The sequence below is a fragment of the Chaetodon trifascialis genome, chromosome 2, assembly GCF_039877785.1.
Source record: "Chaetodon trifascialis isolate fChaTrf1 chromosome 2, fChaTrf1.hap1, whole genome shotgun sequence".
Lineage (NCBI taxonomy): Eukaryota > Metazoa > Chordata > Actinopteri > Chaetodontiformes > Chaetodontidae > Chaetodon > Chaetodon trifascialis.
Genome location: NC_092057.1, coordinates 21202298 through 21218691, shown reverse-complemented (window position 1 = coordinate 21218691; position 16394 = coordinate 21202298). Strand labels below are relative to the sequence as shown.

The 16394-nt window shown below is 42.5% G+C and overlaps 1 protein-coding gene across 4 annotated transcripts; it reads left to right on the top strand.

Annotated features, from left to right (window-relative positions):
* Window position 1: 1 nt before the first annotated feature.
* cc2d1a (coiled-coil and C2 domain containing 1A) lies at window positions 2-15732 on the top strand. 4 transcript variants are annotated; one of them, XM_070986097.1, is made up of 28 exons: window positions 19-220; window positions 499-568; window positions 682-823; window positions 979-1085; window positions 1429-1671; window positions 1852-2167; window positions 2880-2989; window positions 3088-3160; window positions 4552-4650; window positions 4832-4959; window positions 5616-5688; window positions 5767-5900; window positions 6302-6389; window positions 6513-6589; window positions 6752-6847; window positions 7753-7875; window positions 8112-8170; window positions 8821-8937; window positions 9817-9890; window positions 9978-10036; window positions 10130-10281; window positions 10407-10497; window positions 10707-10862; window positions 11531-11662; window positions 11773-11899; window positions 12012-12088; window positions 12212-12259; window positions 12376-15732. In XM_070986097.1, exons 2-28 carry the CDS (start codon window positions 512-514, stop codon window positions 12406-12408), a joined length of 2991 nt encoding a protein of 996 aa, XP_070842198.1. In that variant the 5' UTR covers window positions 19-220; window positions 499-511; the 3' UTR covers window positions 12409-15732. The 4 variants fall into 4 exon arrangements, with proteins under 4 accessions (XP_070842190.1, XP_070842181.1, XP_070842198.1 ...); XM_070986089.1 differs by lacking the exons at window positions 12212-12259; window positions 12376-15732 and having other exon boundaries at window positions 2-42; window positions 157-225; window positions 12012-12196; XM_070986080.1 differs by lacking the exons at window positions 12212-12259; window positions 12376-15732 and having other exon boundaries at window positions 12-42; window positions 157-220; window positions 12012-12196.
* Window positions 15733-16394: the final 662 nt, after the last annotated feature.

The window sequence follows — 16394 nt, the reverse complement described above, 5'->3', positions numbered from 1 at the left end:
CTCGCCGTAAAGCACGGTGTGCGTTGCCATTGGAGACGCAATGTAGGAAGTAAATTCCATAGCTTGCCGTTGTTGTTTTTGCTATTCGGACTAAACGTTAAAATATACTTATCTGTTTTTATATGTTCTGTCATTTCTTGTATTTTTTCTGAACAGTTGGCGACTTGAATAACCGACCCAACTAGCTGTAACAGCACCACCACAGTCCGTGAAACTCACGGTAAGGTAAATAGCTTGCCTGTACACTCATTCGCTACGTAAAAATATAATCGTATGCTGTGCTAGCTGTTAGCTAACATGATTAAAGAAGCTAACTCGCTACAAGGCACTTGGAACAGTTTGAAGTATTACACAAAATGGCACAAAGCGGTTACTACTGAGGACAATACTGTCTACAGCGTTATGTGCGCTTGCCGTGGATACTGTCAGTTATCGACACGTTCATCACCATTTCTCCGTTTAATTGGCTAAAGTAACTGAATCCTCGTTAACTTTTAGGTATTAAGAGTCAATGAGTCGCAGTCGAAACCCACCACCCCGGGGTCAAGGGGCAGTGCGAGCCAAACAGGTAACACTCGTCATATCTGATAATGACATGTGTGAATGATGACTGCTGTAAATATGTCAACAACAGCTATGATTCAGCAACTCTTCCCTTGTGTCCGCATCGCTGTGTCCCAGATGGGGCTGCTTCTTGACCTGTCCCCAGATGGAGGCATGAACGATGAGGGAAATGATGAAGAGCTGGAGGCAGAGCTGCTGAATCTGGTGGGAGGAGGTGGGGGAGGAGGGAGATCACAAGGGAGGAAAGGTGAAGGCAAAGGTGAGCAAGAAACTTCTTTCCATCATCTTATGTGTAGACATCTACCAGTTTAAAGTACAGTTTCCCACTTTCTGTCTCCTCTGTATGCTCATGCTTAAATTCTGACATGCTGTACATGATTCAGTGCTGTTTGTGATGTGTTTGTCGATGTCCAGCTCCTGTTCCCATGGCTGAAATAGAGCGAATGGCAGCTCTTTGTATGAAAGACCTGGATGACGAGGAAATGGATGATGACGATTTAGATGATGATGATGATCTGCTGGTAACACACACACCGCTTTTATCTTCTTTAGAGCTGGAACAATTTGTGGATTGATTGATTAGTTGACATAGAATTTATTTTGAACTGTTCTGATATTGGATTAATAACGTCAGTCATTTTTCAGGTGCTAACATTTCATTGACTGGCCATAACTTCTCCAATCTGCTGAATTTGCCAGTAAATGTAATATCTTTGGGCTTTGGATTTAATTTCAAGACATTGCCTTGGTGTCTCAGAAATTGTGATGGAAAATAGCCACTATTTTTTAAGCTTAGCTGTTGAGTGTTTTTGAATATCTGGATTTTCCCCTGAACTGTATAAATGTTTGTGTCTCCCTACATAGGCCGAGCTGAATGAGGTTTTAGAGGATGATGAAGAGCAAGCTCCTGCTCCCACCCCCTCTGCCGTCACACCGACTGCTCCCAAAGTGAGCGCCACATCCCACTCTTCTCCTGTTGCTCCCAGTGGTGCAACTGGGTTGGAGTCCCGTCTATTGGAGCGCATTGAAATGTATAAGACAGCCATTTCCAATGCCAAGGCTGCAGGGGAGACGAGCAAAGTTCGAAGATATGACCGTGGGTTAAAGGTAAAATGGAGAAGAAAAAGAGGAAATGTCTTGTGCATCTTCAGTTGATTCCCAGACTTTGTTTCATTCAAACATGTTGACATTTTTAAATGTATCCCTCTTGATATTGTTGAAGTTGTGAAGTTGCTCTCTGAAATGTTGAAAACCTGTGTTTGTGACTTTGTTCTTCTTGAAATTTAGACACTGCAGTCCATGTTGACATCGGTCAGGAAAGGCAAACCAGTCAATGAGGAGGAGATCCCGCCTCCTGTTGCTCTTGGTGGAAAGCCCAACGCCACGGCTGAGTCTGAATCGATCAAGGAACGAGAGCTGCCTCAGCCCACGCTGATGCCCTCTCCTCCCACAAATCTGAAACCGCTAAGGGAGGCTGTGCCGACGGCTCCCAATACAAAACCGCTCCATCTGACCCCTCCCCAAAAGCCTGCTGTTGCCATCACCCCAGAAACACCTGCCATCTCTCCTCTCACCCCCAGCCAGCCTGATGCACAGCACTCAGGTAAACACACACACAATAACATACAGAGTAGTCTGTGGGTGTCTTTACAAGTACTCTCTTCTTCTCTGTACTGTGTACTTAACGTAGTATAAGAATAAAGATGTGGTGATACTGATCCTTTAATCCTCTAATAAACACTTAAAATTCATCGACTCATTCATCCAATGAAAGTGTCACCACTCAAAGCGATTAAATGATTGCTAGTTCTTCTATTTATTTCAGTTGGACAAAACAGCTGAAACGATTAGTTGATTAATGGATTAGTAGATTTATGTGATGACTGTACTGCAGTACAATCATAATGTCAAACTTAATATCTTTATCTCTGCTAGTGAATACTCTGTTGCTCCTTCCATCCAGCATGTTTGTGTTTCATGCTGTCTTCTCACAGTAAACATAATACATGTTTACTGCTGTGACTCTTTAAGAGTTGCTTACATTTCTGCATTAACTGCTGATCAAATAGCAATAAGCAACATGGATGTGTATTATACACTATATGATCAAACTTGATTGATTAATTAACTAAATGGGTCTTTTTTTTAAAGCAGCCATTATCAAAAACAACAAACCTCCACTATATAATGGATATTCCTCCTTTTGTCACTGCTCATAGATGCAGTCTCTGGTCCTCCTGAGCATTTCAACAGGTCTTCTTTTTCTATTTTTTTCTTTGTCTCTTTTTGTCACACACACGTATTTCACCATTCAGCGGTGAAACAGGCAGTATTGTCCAGACAGAGGGAGTACAAGATGGCTGCCATACATGCCAAACAGAGCGGCAACATTGACCAGGCCAAACAGCACTACCTTACTGCCAAGGTAACAGAACTGATGTCAGCGTGATCACATGAATTCATCTGTTTGGTTCTGTGTATAGAATAAGTCAGACCTTAATGATTTGACCTCCCCTCATGCAGAAGTTGGACGTGCTGGTGGAGGCGCTGGACAGAGATGAACCAGTAGACCTGAGCTTGCTACCTCCTCCTCCCGGTCAGTGTAACCACTTTGATGAAATACTTTGCCTAAAGTGTTTGTTTTGATCACTCACTCATTATAGCCTGATTTCTTTAGAGAAAAGTTTTTACTCTGATTCCTTCACAAAGAATGGAGCTCTCAAGAGTGGTGTCAAGTTCCTGGTGCAATTAAGTTGATTGAAAGATGGAACCATTTAATCCATTGTATGCATTTCTCAAACACATATCTTTCTACTGAAATGATAATGAAAGCACTGTTTATAAGCATGTCTCAGACCCACATCCAAGCCTTCTCAGTTTTAGCTGGCTGTACTTCTACTCTGTCAGGGCAGCTAATGCTGTATGTGGAGATCAAAAAAGAAAAAGCGGAGAGGCATTGAAGCACATTTTTTTGAGTTAAACTGTGGGGCAGGTCATTTGAGAAATGATTGGAAATAGGAAAAACACATATTCAAACTGTGTTCAACCCCTTTCTCTTACTCCTTCATCCTCCTTACTTCCTCTTCAGTGCAGTTGTTCTTTGCTGATCTTGTCAACATTTTTATTAATGATATCATACATTCTCTGCACGAGATGTGCACAGTACTGTGCAACACTATTGGTTGACCTTTCCAATGGTTTTCCGTACTATGACCTCTCTTGGTTTGGATGATAATAATGTGTCTTATATGTCTGACAGAACACAGGTGATCAATACTAGTGGTCTCACATCAACCTCCCTTTTAAAAACGAAGTGGGGGGGACACAAGACTCTGTGCTTGGTCCATTATTATTTAAAATTAATTGTACCTAAAACAATAAATTTATTTAAAACTTACTTAAAATATCTATTTTTGTCTTGTATGCACATGGCTCTTTTACAATTCAAGCCATATGTAGATTACAGTGTGCTTACCATGTTCTTCAGACATCACTGTATAACCTCAAACTTGTACTGAATGCTGATGAGACAAAATATGTCCTACGCTTAGTAACGCATAGTTACTTCCTGTCTTCATTCCAATCTTCCTGCCTCTGTACATATTATGGCACTGAAATTGAAATTGTTAAATTTTTCATAAATGCACTTCTTAGATTTCCTGGAATTTGGTTAGATAGCTGTCTGACTTTGAAACCTCACGTGGAACACCTGGCACATTCTATACAGAAGATAAAAATGTGGCTCTTATTTCAGAATAAAGCTGTCATTTTTGTTTATAAATGGTACTGGCTAATTCTTGGTACACCACAGGTAAAGATTGGACTTTGGAAGACTGCCAACCAAAATATTGCACCATATAAATAGAATGAATTACAAATTTACAAAGGTTTATTGTGTGTCTTATTTACTCTGCTAATCTCATTAAATGAAGGCTATAACAACAATAACCCATCTCCACCCCTCCCCTTATATCTGATCATCTGCAGGAGACGTAGTAGCAGAACACTGTGCATCTCCTCCTGCTCAGTCTTCCTCTAAACCTGCTGCCCCTGCTGCTCCTGCACCCACGCAGGTGGCCACTACCGGTAAGACCCCGATAGCCCTGATCCTTTCTTCTGACTAGAGTGCAGCATAGGGCTGACTATAAAAATGTTGCACATTGAATTTAGAAAATAAAGTGTGTGTGTGTGTGTGTGTGTGTGTGTGTGTGTGTGCGTGTGTGCGTGTGTGCGTGTGCGTGTGCGTGTGTGTGTGCGCCCTGCAAAGATTTGCCTGCTCCCAGCAGCTTGGCAGAAGCCCTGCAGCAGAGGATGGACATATACAAGTCAGCAGCAGAGGGAGCCAAGAGCAAAGGAGATGATCGCAAGGCCCGCATGCACCAGCGCATTGTCAAGGTACACACCATGCGCTATGTTCAAAGCCCCACAATTATTTTCCAAAATCCAATGTATTATGTGTTCTTACCGCTGAACCTAAATCAAAAAAGGCATTGGATATTCTCAAAGATACAGCTGTTTGTGATGCACCTCTGTGCTGCTGTTTGGTGCTGTGTTTTTCTCATTTCCCTAAATAACTGCTCTGTGACTCACTTTATTTTGATTGGACAAATCCTCTGTTGCCTTGACTGTAACTACCACTATTGCTCATTTTAGCTACCAGAGTAACCTGCAATAATGTCCGCCTTGTTCTCGGAGGATTGTTGAAAGGCTTTGTGCCAAAAATAGGAAACCTCTAAATTAAGTGGATTTGGCTGAGGCACGATACAACAAGAATGTGAAAGAAATGTCAAAAAATAGGTGTAGGGTATGAATATTGCTTTTGTGTGCTTTTGCGCTTTTATCTCAGCTTGTGTTTGTCTTTAAGTAGGATGGGAATGGAAAATTGGTGAGGTTGTGTCCTTGCAAATAGGCTTTATTTTTCCTGGTTTACAGTGCTAAAGTTACATGCATCGACTGTCACAGAGTAATAATAGCAGTATGTAATGAGTAAGAGTATCCCAAGGTGCAATTTTCCTTTTAGTAAGTGATTTATCAATCATCTCCTCTTACAGCAATACCAGGATGCCATCAGAGCTCACAAAGCTGGACGACCAGTCAGCTTGTCAGACCTACCTGTGCCACCAGGTAACTTTCTCCAGGTGCATTTCAGGATAGCCTGCACTATATAGGTACAGTCAGTCATTGTGTGTGTTACTTTTCTAGGCTGTCCACCACTTCAGGGCTCAGAGGGGGGTGGACAGAACTTCATGGGTGTCCTGGAAACAGCTATGAAAATAGCTAATCAGGATGCAGATGGAGAAGATGAAGAAGAGGATGAGCATAGAGAGGGTGCCAAGGTAAAAAAATAAAGAAATAATGAAGGCAGTACCAAATGGTCAACTTGTTATTGTGCAGCCAAGGAATGTGGTTGGTTGCCTTTTAACCAAAGCTAGCAATGTTTTATTGTTTGCCATCCCAGTGTCTGTGGCAGATTATTAAATTATCACTGTTGTTTTCTCTGCAGCACCTCCTGCTTATCACCTTAGCTTCATGCTCGTAATCACAGATTCTTTGGTTATTTATGTCACTGTTAAATTTAGTCAAGACTTAGCTGTTGAAGTAGTTCAAAGTGTTAAACAAGCTCACAAGTGCCTCAAGCTGTTGAAGTTTAAGAGATCAATACTGTACCTTGAAGTCTGCATGTAGGCTCACTGCATTTGTCTGACAATCCCTAAACTCATATTTTCTCTGTCCTCAGCCTGCAATGCGTCCACCTGCCCAGAAAGCGAAGTCTCCAGCTCCTCCAGCCCCTGGAGGCTCCTCAGCGCTAAAGCTGGGACCTAAAGGTGTGTTCAGAGTGTGGGTGTGTGAATGTACACGTCCGCCTGCACATGCAAAATGTGTCATATGAAGTGTCTGAGTGTCACCTGCGGCAGCTTCACTTCTTTTTCTCTTAATTATCCTTGTAGCTCAGCAGCAAGTTGATTTCTTGTTGCTAAGGCGACAGGCTTTTTTGCGTGCAGCACTGCGCTCCAAACAGATGAAGGTAAGCTGTGGATCTTTATTCTTTTTTTTCCTTGCTGTAGATAGATTCCCTGCCATCTCAGTATTTCTGTCGATGCTGCTGCTGGTTGTTTTATAGTGTTGAACATCAGTTGTATTGCTGTGTTTTGACTGATGTGTCTGCTCGCTGTTTGGGTTTGTGAAGGACATGACTGGAGCAGCGCAGCACCTCAGACATGCCAAGGGACTGGACCCCATGATCACAGCTGCCAAGTCTGGCCTGCCTGTTGATATCAGCAAGGTTATAGATATATTCTCATGTGCAAATGAATGACCTACTAGAAGATACAGAGCAAGTGCAAGCATGTGTGTGTGTGTGTGTGTGTGTGTGTGTGTGTGTGTGTGTGTGTGTGTGTGTGTGTGTGTGTGTGTGTGTGTGTGTGTGTGTGTGTGTGTGTGTTGAACGTGTCACAGGAGCAACCAAATGTGTGAGGTGTTCACACAAAGTGTGACAGAAATAGAAGATGGGTGGAAGGAAACATGGGGTGAGATCAAAACACCTTTGTGCTCCTCCTGGTCTCACCTTCTGTGTGTGTGTGTGTGTGTGTGTGTGTGTGTGTGTGTGTGTGTGTGTGTGTGTGTGTGTGTGTGTGTGTGTGTGTGTGTGTGTGTGTGTGTGTGTGTGTGTGAGCCGTGATCTGCATATTTTCAGTGTCATTCCACTATTGATATTTCATATAGTTGCCACTAGTCCCCTGTGAATTTCTTTCATATTGCCTCACTTTTATTTAACATCTTTGCTTCATGTGTTTCTGTCTGTATCACCGTCCCACAGTGAAACTACCAGGAATATTATGCTTGTGCCTCTGTTAGTTCATCTTCCTGCCCGTCTGCAGAGTATCGTACAAGCTTAGAAACAGATATTCATAATTTCTGGGGGAACAGCTCATCACATTTTGGTGCACCTGTATCTGGGATTCTCATTGCAAATCATGAAGGAATATTTGGAAGATTGAAAAAATCAGTTCACTTTCAGTTGCATTGGCGCTAGTTATGTTGTTTGGCCTAACAGCAAGTTGGCAGATATGGGATCTCTTGAGTGCCATCTTGTTTTTATTTTATGTCTGAGATTTCCTTTTTCCATAACACGCTTTTTTTTTGTTTGTTTGTTTCTCACCACATTTGTAATTGTGTCGTTCCTTACAGATTCCCAGCGCTCCAGTCAGTGAGGAGGACTACTCCCTGGCTCGCTCCCGCACCTCCCCTCTCTCCCCTCGCTCCAGGGAGCAGTACCACGGCCTCATGGATCTTTTGCGGAAGCAGCATGAGGTGAGGACACTCTCCCTTCTCCTGTTATGTACATTCTATATGAAAGTGCACCTCCTACATCTTGCTAAATCTTAAGGTAAAGCAGTTCTGATTATGGCATCAAAGACTGTTCGTGTCTTTTTGTGCAGCTTTTTAAAATAGAAGTTTAAAATCAGAATTGTTCTCTATCTTACTGTCTTTGGCTATTGTCCGTTTTCTTACCCACGCCTTCTTTTGTTGTGTATCTTGATCTACAGAAATGTCTGGGCTACACTCAACAGTTCATACAAATGGGCAGTGTGGCTGAGGCTCTGAGGTAAGAGACATACCTCATTTATTATGTTTTTATTCCACACGTTATCTGCAGCTGTGATGGAATTTAAAATCCATATTTCTGCTGCTAGAAGTTGAGTTTGATCATTAAATCTACAGAGCGAGGCATAAAATGACAAATACCATCAGTATTTGATAGAGTCCAAATTATCAAATTGTGTGTGCATTGTTTCTGCCACACAGTCTGATTTTACTGTTTTTCTCCACAGAGCACCTTGTCACCTCATCATTATACATACAGTGCAGCTTTCATGGCATGCTGCATATTTACCGTATTTTCATATTTTCACATATAATTTACCTTTCATGTATCACACATTCCACTTTTTCTTTGGCGTTCCTGAAGAGTCAGTCTAGCTTCCTTTTTCTTCACATATGCTTTGAAAAATATTTTAATTTCCTAAAAACAGAACATTTCATTTTCACAGATCACGCTCTGAAATTTTTGGTCCAAAATGTAAAAAAATGTGAGAATAAATGTGTTGGTTCCAGCAAATAGAGCTGTTTGGCGTACTGCAGCGACTGCCTGTGCAGAAATCAAAGCTGTGGAGTTTCAGGCGCCGGGCCATCCTGTAAGACCTGAGTATGAGATATGATCATTTGTGAGCGAGGACAAACTCTGTCTCTCCCCAGGTTTGAGAAGCTGGCTGAGGAGTGTATGAAGAGCATAGAGATACTGAAGAACGCCCACGCCAAGGGCCAGCCAGTCCCCAAGTGCCGCACAGAGGAGAGGACTTTCAACACTCTCAAGTCAGCACCAAAGTCATAGTTAATGGATAATATTGTGTTGTAATCTCATTGAATGGCATGTGCTCCAGAAAGACAGAAAGAGTCAGCATTGTTTAACCATGGTTGTGGCTCTAGGGATGATTGTCCACCACTTTGGTCCAGAATGAAAGATCTTAACCACTATTGGATGGATTGCTGTCAATTTTTGTACAAACATTCATGGTTTCCGCAGGATGAATAGTGATTACGTTTCTTCTGACGCCATTATATTCATTAGTATACAACACTGCAGTCTTAAGAATTCAAACCAACCATTCAAACCACCATTCAAACCTCACTGAGTGTGGAAGTGTGTTTATGTGCGTTCACCTGTAGAAATCCTGTCTTCCTTTACTTGCGTGTAATCAACTCTGGTTGCATAATCGTCGCATCCCATTTGGTGGATTTTTTTTAATCCCATGGATTTGTGACAGCTAAAGGATGGCAGCAATTATTTGAATTTTTTTTTGGCAGTCCATCCTGGTGTTAACATCCCTGAAACACTGACTCAAATGGAACTTCAACAGTTGGGAATTATGAGATATTGGAGGCTTTAAAACTGAGCCGAATTTATATTTGATTATGAAGAATCTGCATTGGTTGTTTAATTTTGAAAACTTTTTTTTTTTTTTAAGACAAGAGGATTGCGTTCCCTGACTGGAGAGGTAGATGAGTCAGAGTGACTCACTGTGACTCACTCTGGCTCTGCTCCAGTATCATACCAAGCTAACAGCTAGGTGACTCTGGCAGTGACTCATTCAACAGTCGGGATTGTTTGGCTCTCGGTGATGCTGACGGGTGGCTGTCTGTCGCTCGTGGTGCAGTTTCTGAATGGTCATGACTCCTGTTTTTGTTTTGTAGGATCTACTCCAACCTGACTCCTAATGAGCTGATTCTGTACATCATCAGAGGCATCAACCTACCAGCTCCCTCAGGTACCGAAGGCAGGTCTGCATCTTTGAAATAACCAGGCGGTAACGTGTCAAGTGTATGTTCACTCCCACCTCCCCCTCTGCCTTCAGGTGTCTCAGCTAACGATCTGGATGCCAGTGTGAAGTTTGAGTTTCCTTTTCCCAGCACGGTATGAATCTTTCACACTCAGTGGATAGATTATGGATATTTCTCTCTGTTTATATCTAGATGTGTTTTAATGTATTCATTTATGTGTGTGTAGGAGGAGGCTCAGAGGGACAAAACCAGCACAGTAAAGAACACCAGCAGTCCAGAGTTTAAAGAGCAGTTCAAACTCAACATCAACCGCAGCCACCGAGGCTTCAAACGAGTGGTCCAGTCCAAAGGTGTCAAGTTTGAAATCATCCACAAGGGGTAAAAACCACAATGGCTTTGGGGCAATACAGGCAGAAGCTCCCATTTATCTCCATGATTTGTGCTGTGAATGTGATGTCTGTAATGGATTTGTCAGTTGTGTTCTTCTCTCTCTGTATTCGCAGAGGCCTGTTTAAGACAGACAAAGTGGTGGGCACTGCTCAGCTGAAGCTAGAGGCTCTAGAAAACCACTGTGACGTCAGAGAGATCATAGATGTGAGTGATGAAAACGCATACACATCAATGCATACTCGCATGTACACACCAGGAGCTGGATGTAAAAACGTGTTTACACCTCTTCACACACATAAACTGGTGTTTATAAAGGTAGAATGTGCGGTGACAACATCGCTGTGAGTGACATGACGAGGTGACATATTACACATCTGGCCCCAGATCTGTCTAACTGTGTATGTGTTATGCAGGTTATGGATGGACGTAAAGCTACAGGTGGCAAGTTGGAGGTGAGGGTGAAGATCAGAGAGCCGCTATCAGGAGTTGATCTTCAGCCGGTGACAGAAAAGTGGCTGGTTCTCGATCCTGTGTCCTCCCTTTCTCCTCCAGAGAGACAAAAGGAACGGGTGAGTAGAGTTTTCAATTCGCCTGACCTGCATGTGTGTAGACTGTGGCAGGTAAGTGAAGCAGAACAAATCCCTGTCTTTGTGTCTGAGTGGGATTCCCTCAGAGGACGCAGGAAGAACATGCACACAAAGGCTCCAGCTGGCCAGGTCGGGTTTGCACTCTGTGTGACCGAAAAAATGAAGTTCTGTGCAGAACACTGGTCCACACAGAACTTCACACAACTACTTCATTTTTTTTTTGTATCTAACAAAGTGCAGCACCATGAATGCCTTCGAGGAGAGTTGGAAAATATGCAATGTTACATTAAATGGCACCTGACTGGAGAAGCAGCACCACAGATGTTTATCTGAACGAATCAACTCCTCATACTGACAAAACAGTAGTGCAGAGTCTCTGTAAAGTCAGACAATGTGTGTCTTATCACAGAAGGCTTTCACCCCGCCTAAGTATATCCATTTGTAAGAGCTTTAAACCTGTTTGCCTTTAGAAGACAGGTCGTACAAACTGGTTTGTTTTGAGCAGAACCTGCCTTCTGTCAGGATGTGAGCTGCTGCCCTCTGAATGCAGGAGTAACAAAAGCTAACCCCATTGGTATGAAAATATATTGAAAGTGTCAGTTAAGTGAAGTCTCGGTGTGTGAGTGTGTGTTTGTGTTTGTTTGACTCAGGCTCCATCTCCTCGGTCTAAACCCAAGCATGAAGCGAGCAGCAGGAGCAGTCATCCCGACAACTCTCCTCCACAGTACAAACTCCACAGCTTCAGCCTCCTCAACTATGACAGGGAACGGCTGGAGAGAAAGGTGTGTGCTTATGTGGTCTAAGCCAGTCTACAACATCCACTTGTCTAACAGTTGTAATGGACCCTGAAGGCACGAAGGTCTCGTCAGTCATTGCATCGTCTGTCTCTCAGATGGCAGAGTACCGAAAGACAAGACGGGATCCCCCATCTGACCTCATCCATCAACACAAAGAGGTCACACACAGACTGCAGTGGCAGAAGACACAGCTGGAGCGAGCCTCTCCTGCTCTGCTGACAGGTAACACACACGCACGTGTATCTATGTATGCGTGTACATTACTAACCCATGTGAGTGTATATCTCTCATTTTTCAAGCATTTAACCCTCATTTCTCTTCACCACTTCTGCAGAGTATGAAAATGTGCTGCGGCGCTTAGCCCAAGGACTTGCTGACTCTGTGAAGAAATACTCCAGCCAAGGCAACAGGGTGAGTACGGGATCAGGGTTGACTGTCGATGTCAGTGTGATCGTTGCTGCTCACTTGTGTGTGGGTGTTTGTGTGTGTGCACGTTGAGTCTTATTGTGTAAAGTTTGAATTCTCTTTTTATAGGATGTTGCTAAGGATGTGCTGGGCAGGTTAAAGATGGTAGAAGGGGAGGTAAGGCCTGCTGTGTACTGTCTGTACAGAAAATGTTTTATCATTATCATCATCATCATGTATGAGCGTGTATACAATGTATGTGTGTGTTTGTGTGTCTTTTCTCTGTGCTCCAGCTGGAATCGCTGAAAAGGAAACGTGCTGGATGAGAAGAGAGTAAGGAGAGTGGAGACATGGCTGAAATACTGTTATATCATCTCTCTCTCTCTCTCTCTCTCTATCTCTCTCTCTCTCTCTCTCTCTCTCTCTCTTTCTCTCTCTCTCTCTCTCTCTCATACACACTCGTATACAAACACTACAGTGGGGTACTTGAAGCACGTTTAGCATCCTGTGCTGCTCATGTCCATGACAAACGCATGAAGCAACCTGATAATTCTGTCAGCTCGTCATGTACCTTGTGTCACTTGTGGTTCGTTGCCTGCCGCAGTAATTAGGAAACTACAAAGGGACACAGAAAGTAAAGCAAGCATTAAAACATGTTAAACAGCTAAAGGAGAGGCAGGTTTATTTGCACTCAAACAACTACAGAAAGCTGCTTCAGAAGTATGGCTTTACAGATGTTTTATCTGCACTCTGGTAATTGATTTTTTTTTTTTTTCCCATTTTACCTTTGAGAACTGTTGGTGAAGAGATTTGTCAGAAGACTTCTATGTTTGACACCAACTCAGTCTTTTGGTGTCCACAGATGACCAAAAAAATGTGTGTATGCAAATGTGTGTGTGCATTCTGAAGTGTGTTTAACCAGTGGAGGTGTTTTTAACCCCTTTTCCCATATTTTATGTGTGTAATGAGCTTAATCTAATCTGTCTGCTCCAGTGTTCCCAGATTACAGTAATCTGCTCCGTTTGGAGTGGTGTGATATGGGAATAAAAAAAAATGGGGCTTCGGGGCGCTGCAGCCTACATCCCATAATGAGGGATTAGTGTTTGTGTCACCAAGGAGACGACTAGATCAGACGTAGAGTCGCCTTTGGGGCTGGGGAGAGGGGGTGTTAACGGCGTGCCGTGAATGCAGTCGAAGCTTAGCTCTGCAAAAGGATTGCTTCTTCTTCATCAGCTGTTTCTTCTTTGTTGTCTGCTTCATCTTCACTTTCTTCACACTAATTCCTTCACATATTCATAGATTATTCGGAGTCTCGAGTAATAGGCTGCTCCTCTTGGATTTTCTTTAAACTGCTAAACAATATTAAGTCCATTGTGCTGTCGATTAGAAAATAATTAACAGCTGCTGCGTCACTGTGCCGCTATTTTCCTCAGATTTTGGCACACGCAGTTTACGAAACCAGTGTCTGTCCCACAGAGCTCACCAGAGGCAGCACGGTGGATGCTGAACAGTCTGCCCACAGAAAGACATCCCAGTGCAGTATGTGTCAGTAAGGCTGGGTAATTGCTCTTTTCTATTTCTGTTCCCCCATGGACGTCTCTGTCACAGTCATTCCTCTCTACTATACACTTTTTTTTTTGGACTGTGAAGTCAAGGGGACAACATTCAGACAAACCTGATATTTTTTGGAAAATGCGATGAGTGCATGCGCCTTGAAATTCATAATTTTGCCACCCCAGCACTCGATGTACATCAACAGTAACGTGGCACACATTGCTGCCATGTGCTCTGCTCTGTAGTGCTCTGACAGATGTTTCCTCTGTGTTTGACAGCCTGCTAACCTGCAGCAGATGCTGCTGATTGCATGCAGCCAGGGTGTAGCGCTCTGCTTTAAACGGGCCTCACTGAATGTTTTTATTTGACTCTTCACTGTGGATGATGTCTGTTAACTCCACTAATAGTTTTTTGGTCATGTGACGCAGCGGAGGATCATGTGTCTGCTCTAATCCACCCACTGCCTCACCCCATTAGCAAATAATCCTGGTTAAAGTTGACCTGATGTGGACATCCATAGTCTGTGTTGATTTTTATGTAACAACCCTGCCCCCATGTTTTTTGTTTTTTTTTTATCTATTAGGAGAGGATTTCTTCTGACTCTTATGGCACTTTTGATCAGTTCATATTGTTTTAGATGGGTTAGGATGAGAGTTATAGCCATGACATAGCCTTTAGTTTAGTATGGGATGGCATTTAAAGGAGTACACCAGTGTGCTTGCACCTTTTAGCTCCCTAACTACAAGTGCTGTGTATTTAACATTTCTGCTGACAGATTTTCATGCGGGACAGTTCCAGGTTGGATGCATTTTCCAAGCAGCCAGTAGTTTCCATTCATTTCCGTACAGTGCGAAAATCATTTAGCAGACACATGAAACTTTTGGGCCAAACAGTTCAGCCCGCTGAGTTGTGCAATCCATCACAATAATCATGAGGTCTGCATTCATGTTTGGCAGTGTTGCATTATGCAGTAGTGCAGTTTAAATGCAGACATATTTATAAAACTGCATTAACAAAAAATACGAAGATCATGTAAATTTGACAAAAAATGCAGACTCGGTGGAATTTTAAGTCTGCTCAGTGGTTTTCACTGTGTTTGGGAAATAATTGAAACTGTTCAGAAAGTTCAGCAGCTAATGTTTCATTGTTGATTACTTTGCTGATTATATTTTGACCATCACTCCAGATCTCAGAGGTATTTAGTTTCCTGTTGCACAAGACAAAGAAATGCAGCAGCCCTCATGATTCAGAAGCTACAGAGAGGAAACATTTGCTGTTTTGGCTTGAAGTTTGTTTTTCATGTTCATTTCTTAAACACAGCAACATGTTTTGCAGACAGGACCAGCTGTGATGTGAACTATATGTGGTTTGCAGTGCAGCCCTCACATGTTTTAACGCTGTTAAACGCACACACAAAAGCTGCAACTGCGCAGCACCCCGTTCTTTCACTCCAAAACCTTTAACCCCATGTCACCACAGACACACACACACGCACACACTCCCTCCACATCACCCCACTCCTGGAGTAACCTCGTGGCCTCAGAGGCTGTCCCGTTGTCGTGGCAACAAGCTCATCAGCATTCAGGCTGGTTTTCAGATGGTCAGGACCCGGGAAGAGGAACATATTGTCTAAGTTGTCCTGCTGGTGACTCACACTCCTTTCTCACATTTACAGGACACCACACACACTCTGTTTCATTTGTTCTCATTTTGATTTCTTATTTTGTTTTCTTTTTTACCCTACCCTGCAATCAGACTACACTCCCTTTAAAAGGAGAAATTTTGGTGGATTGTCCTGATCAGCTGCAGTACATGTATTCATCTGGGCTTGGGAAAATACTATCATTGAACGTACGACATTTTGTAATCTGTGAAGTCATGTAAGGGCAATCAGTATAAATGTAATATTTATATACTGTAAATCTACAGCATAATATGCACTGTCTCTATTTTTAAGTGTAAGTCATGATGATTTGTGCAGCTCAAAAAGGGGAATGTATGAAGGCCTGATTGTTTAGGCTTTATTATCTAATGTATGAGCTCGGTGTTAATGTGAATAAAATGGTGAAAAAGCAAAGAGTTTGAGTGTTCATTGAAGTGAAAAATGCTGACCAGGCTTTTTTTTTAAACAACTTCAAAACCATAGTCATGTTTGTATCTGCTGGACACTCAATGACTTTTCCTTATTATAAGCATGATTTGAAACCACAGAAAATTAAGATGACTTCTGTTTGGAGTAAATTATAGTTAAGCACAATGTATTTTCAGATGACCTACATCTGTGATTAGTGTTGGAAGAACTTTTTATGCAATATATCCACCCAAAACCCCCTGAAAGACACACAGATGCAGGGGTCTGCGTCTAGAAGTCCCTTTTTTAGTTGGAATATGTGTGTTCATGCAATTCAACACGAAACGTGAAATAGACTTTGGTGAAATATCAGTGATTTATGCTCATTTCTGGATTTTGTCTCCATCAAATGTGCACACTCAGATTGTGTCAAAGGGAAGGATTAACGCTTCAGTACTTTTCTTTTCTTTTCTTTTCTTTTCTTTTCTTTTCTTTTCTAATATAATAATTAAATCTATTTATTCACACACGCAGCAGTCAGGGTATAGGAGGAAGTACAGCCAGTGTCACCAAAAGACAAAGGTTAAAACAATGAAATGTAAGACAGAAATAGACGCATCTTTTTTCAGACAATGCTTGCTGCTTTTTTTTCGGGGGGGGGGGGGGGGGGGGGCTTAGGGCTTTGGT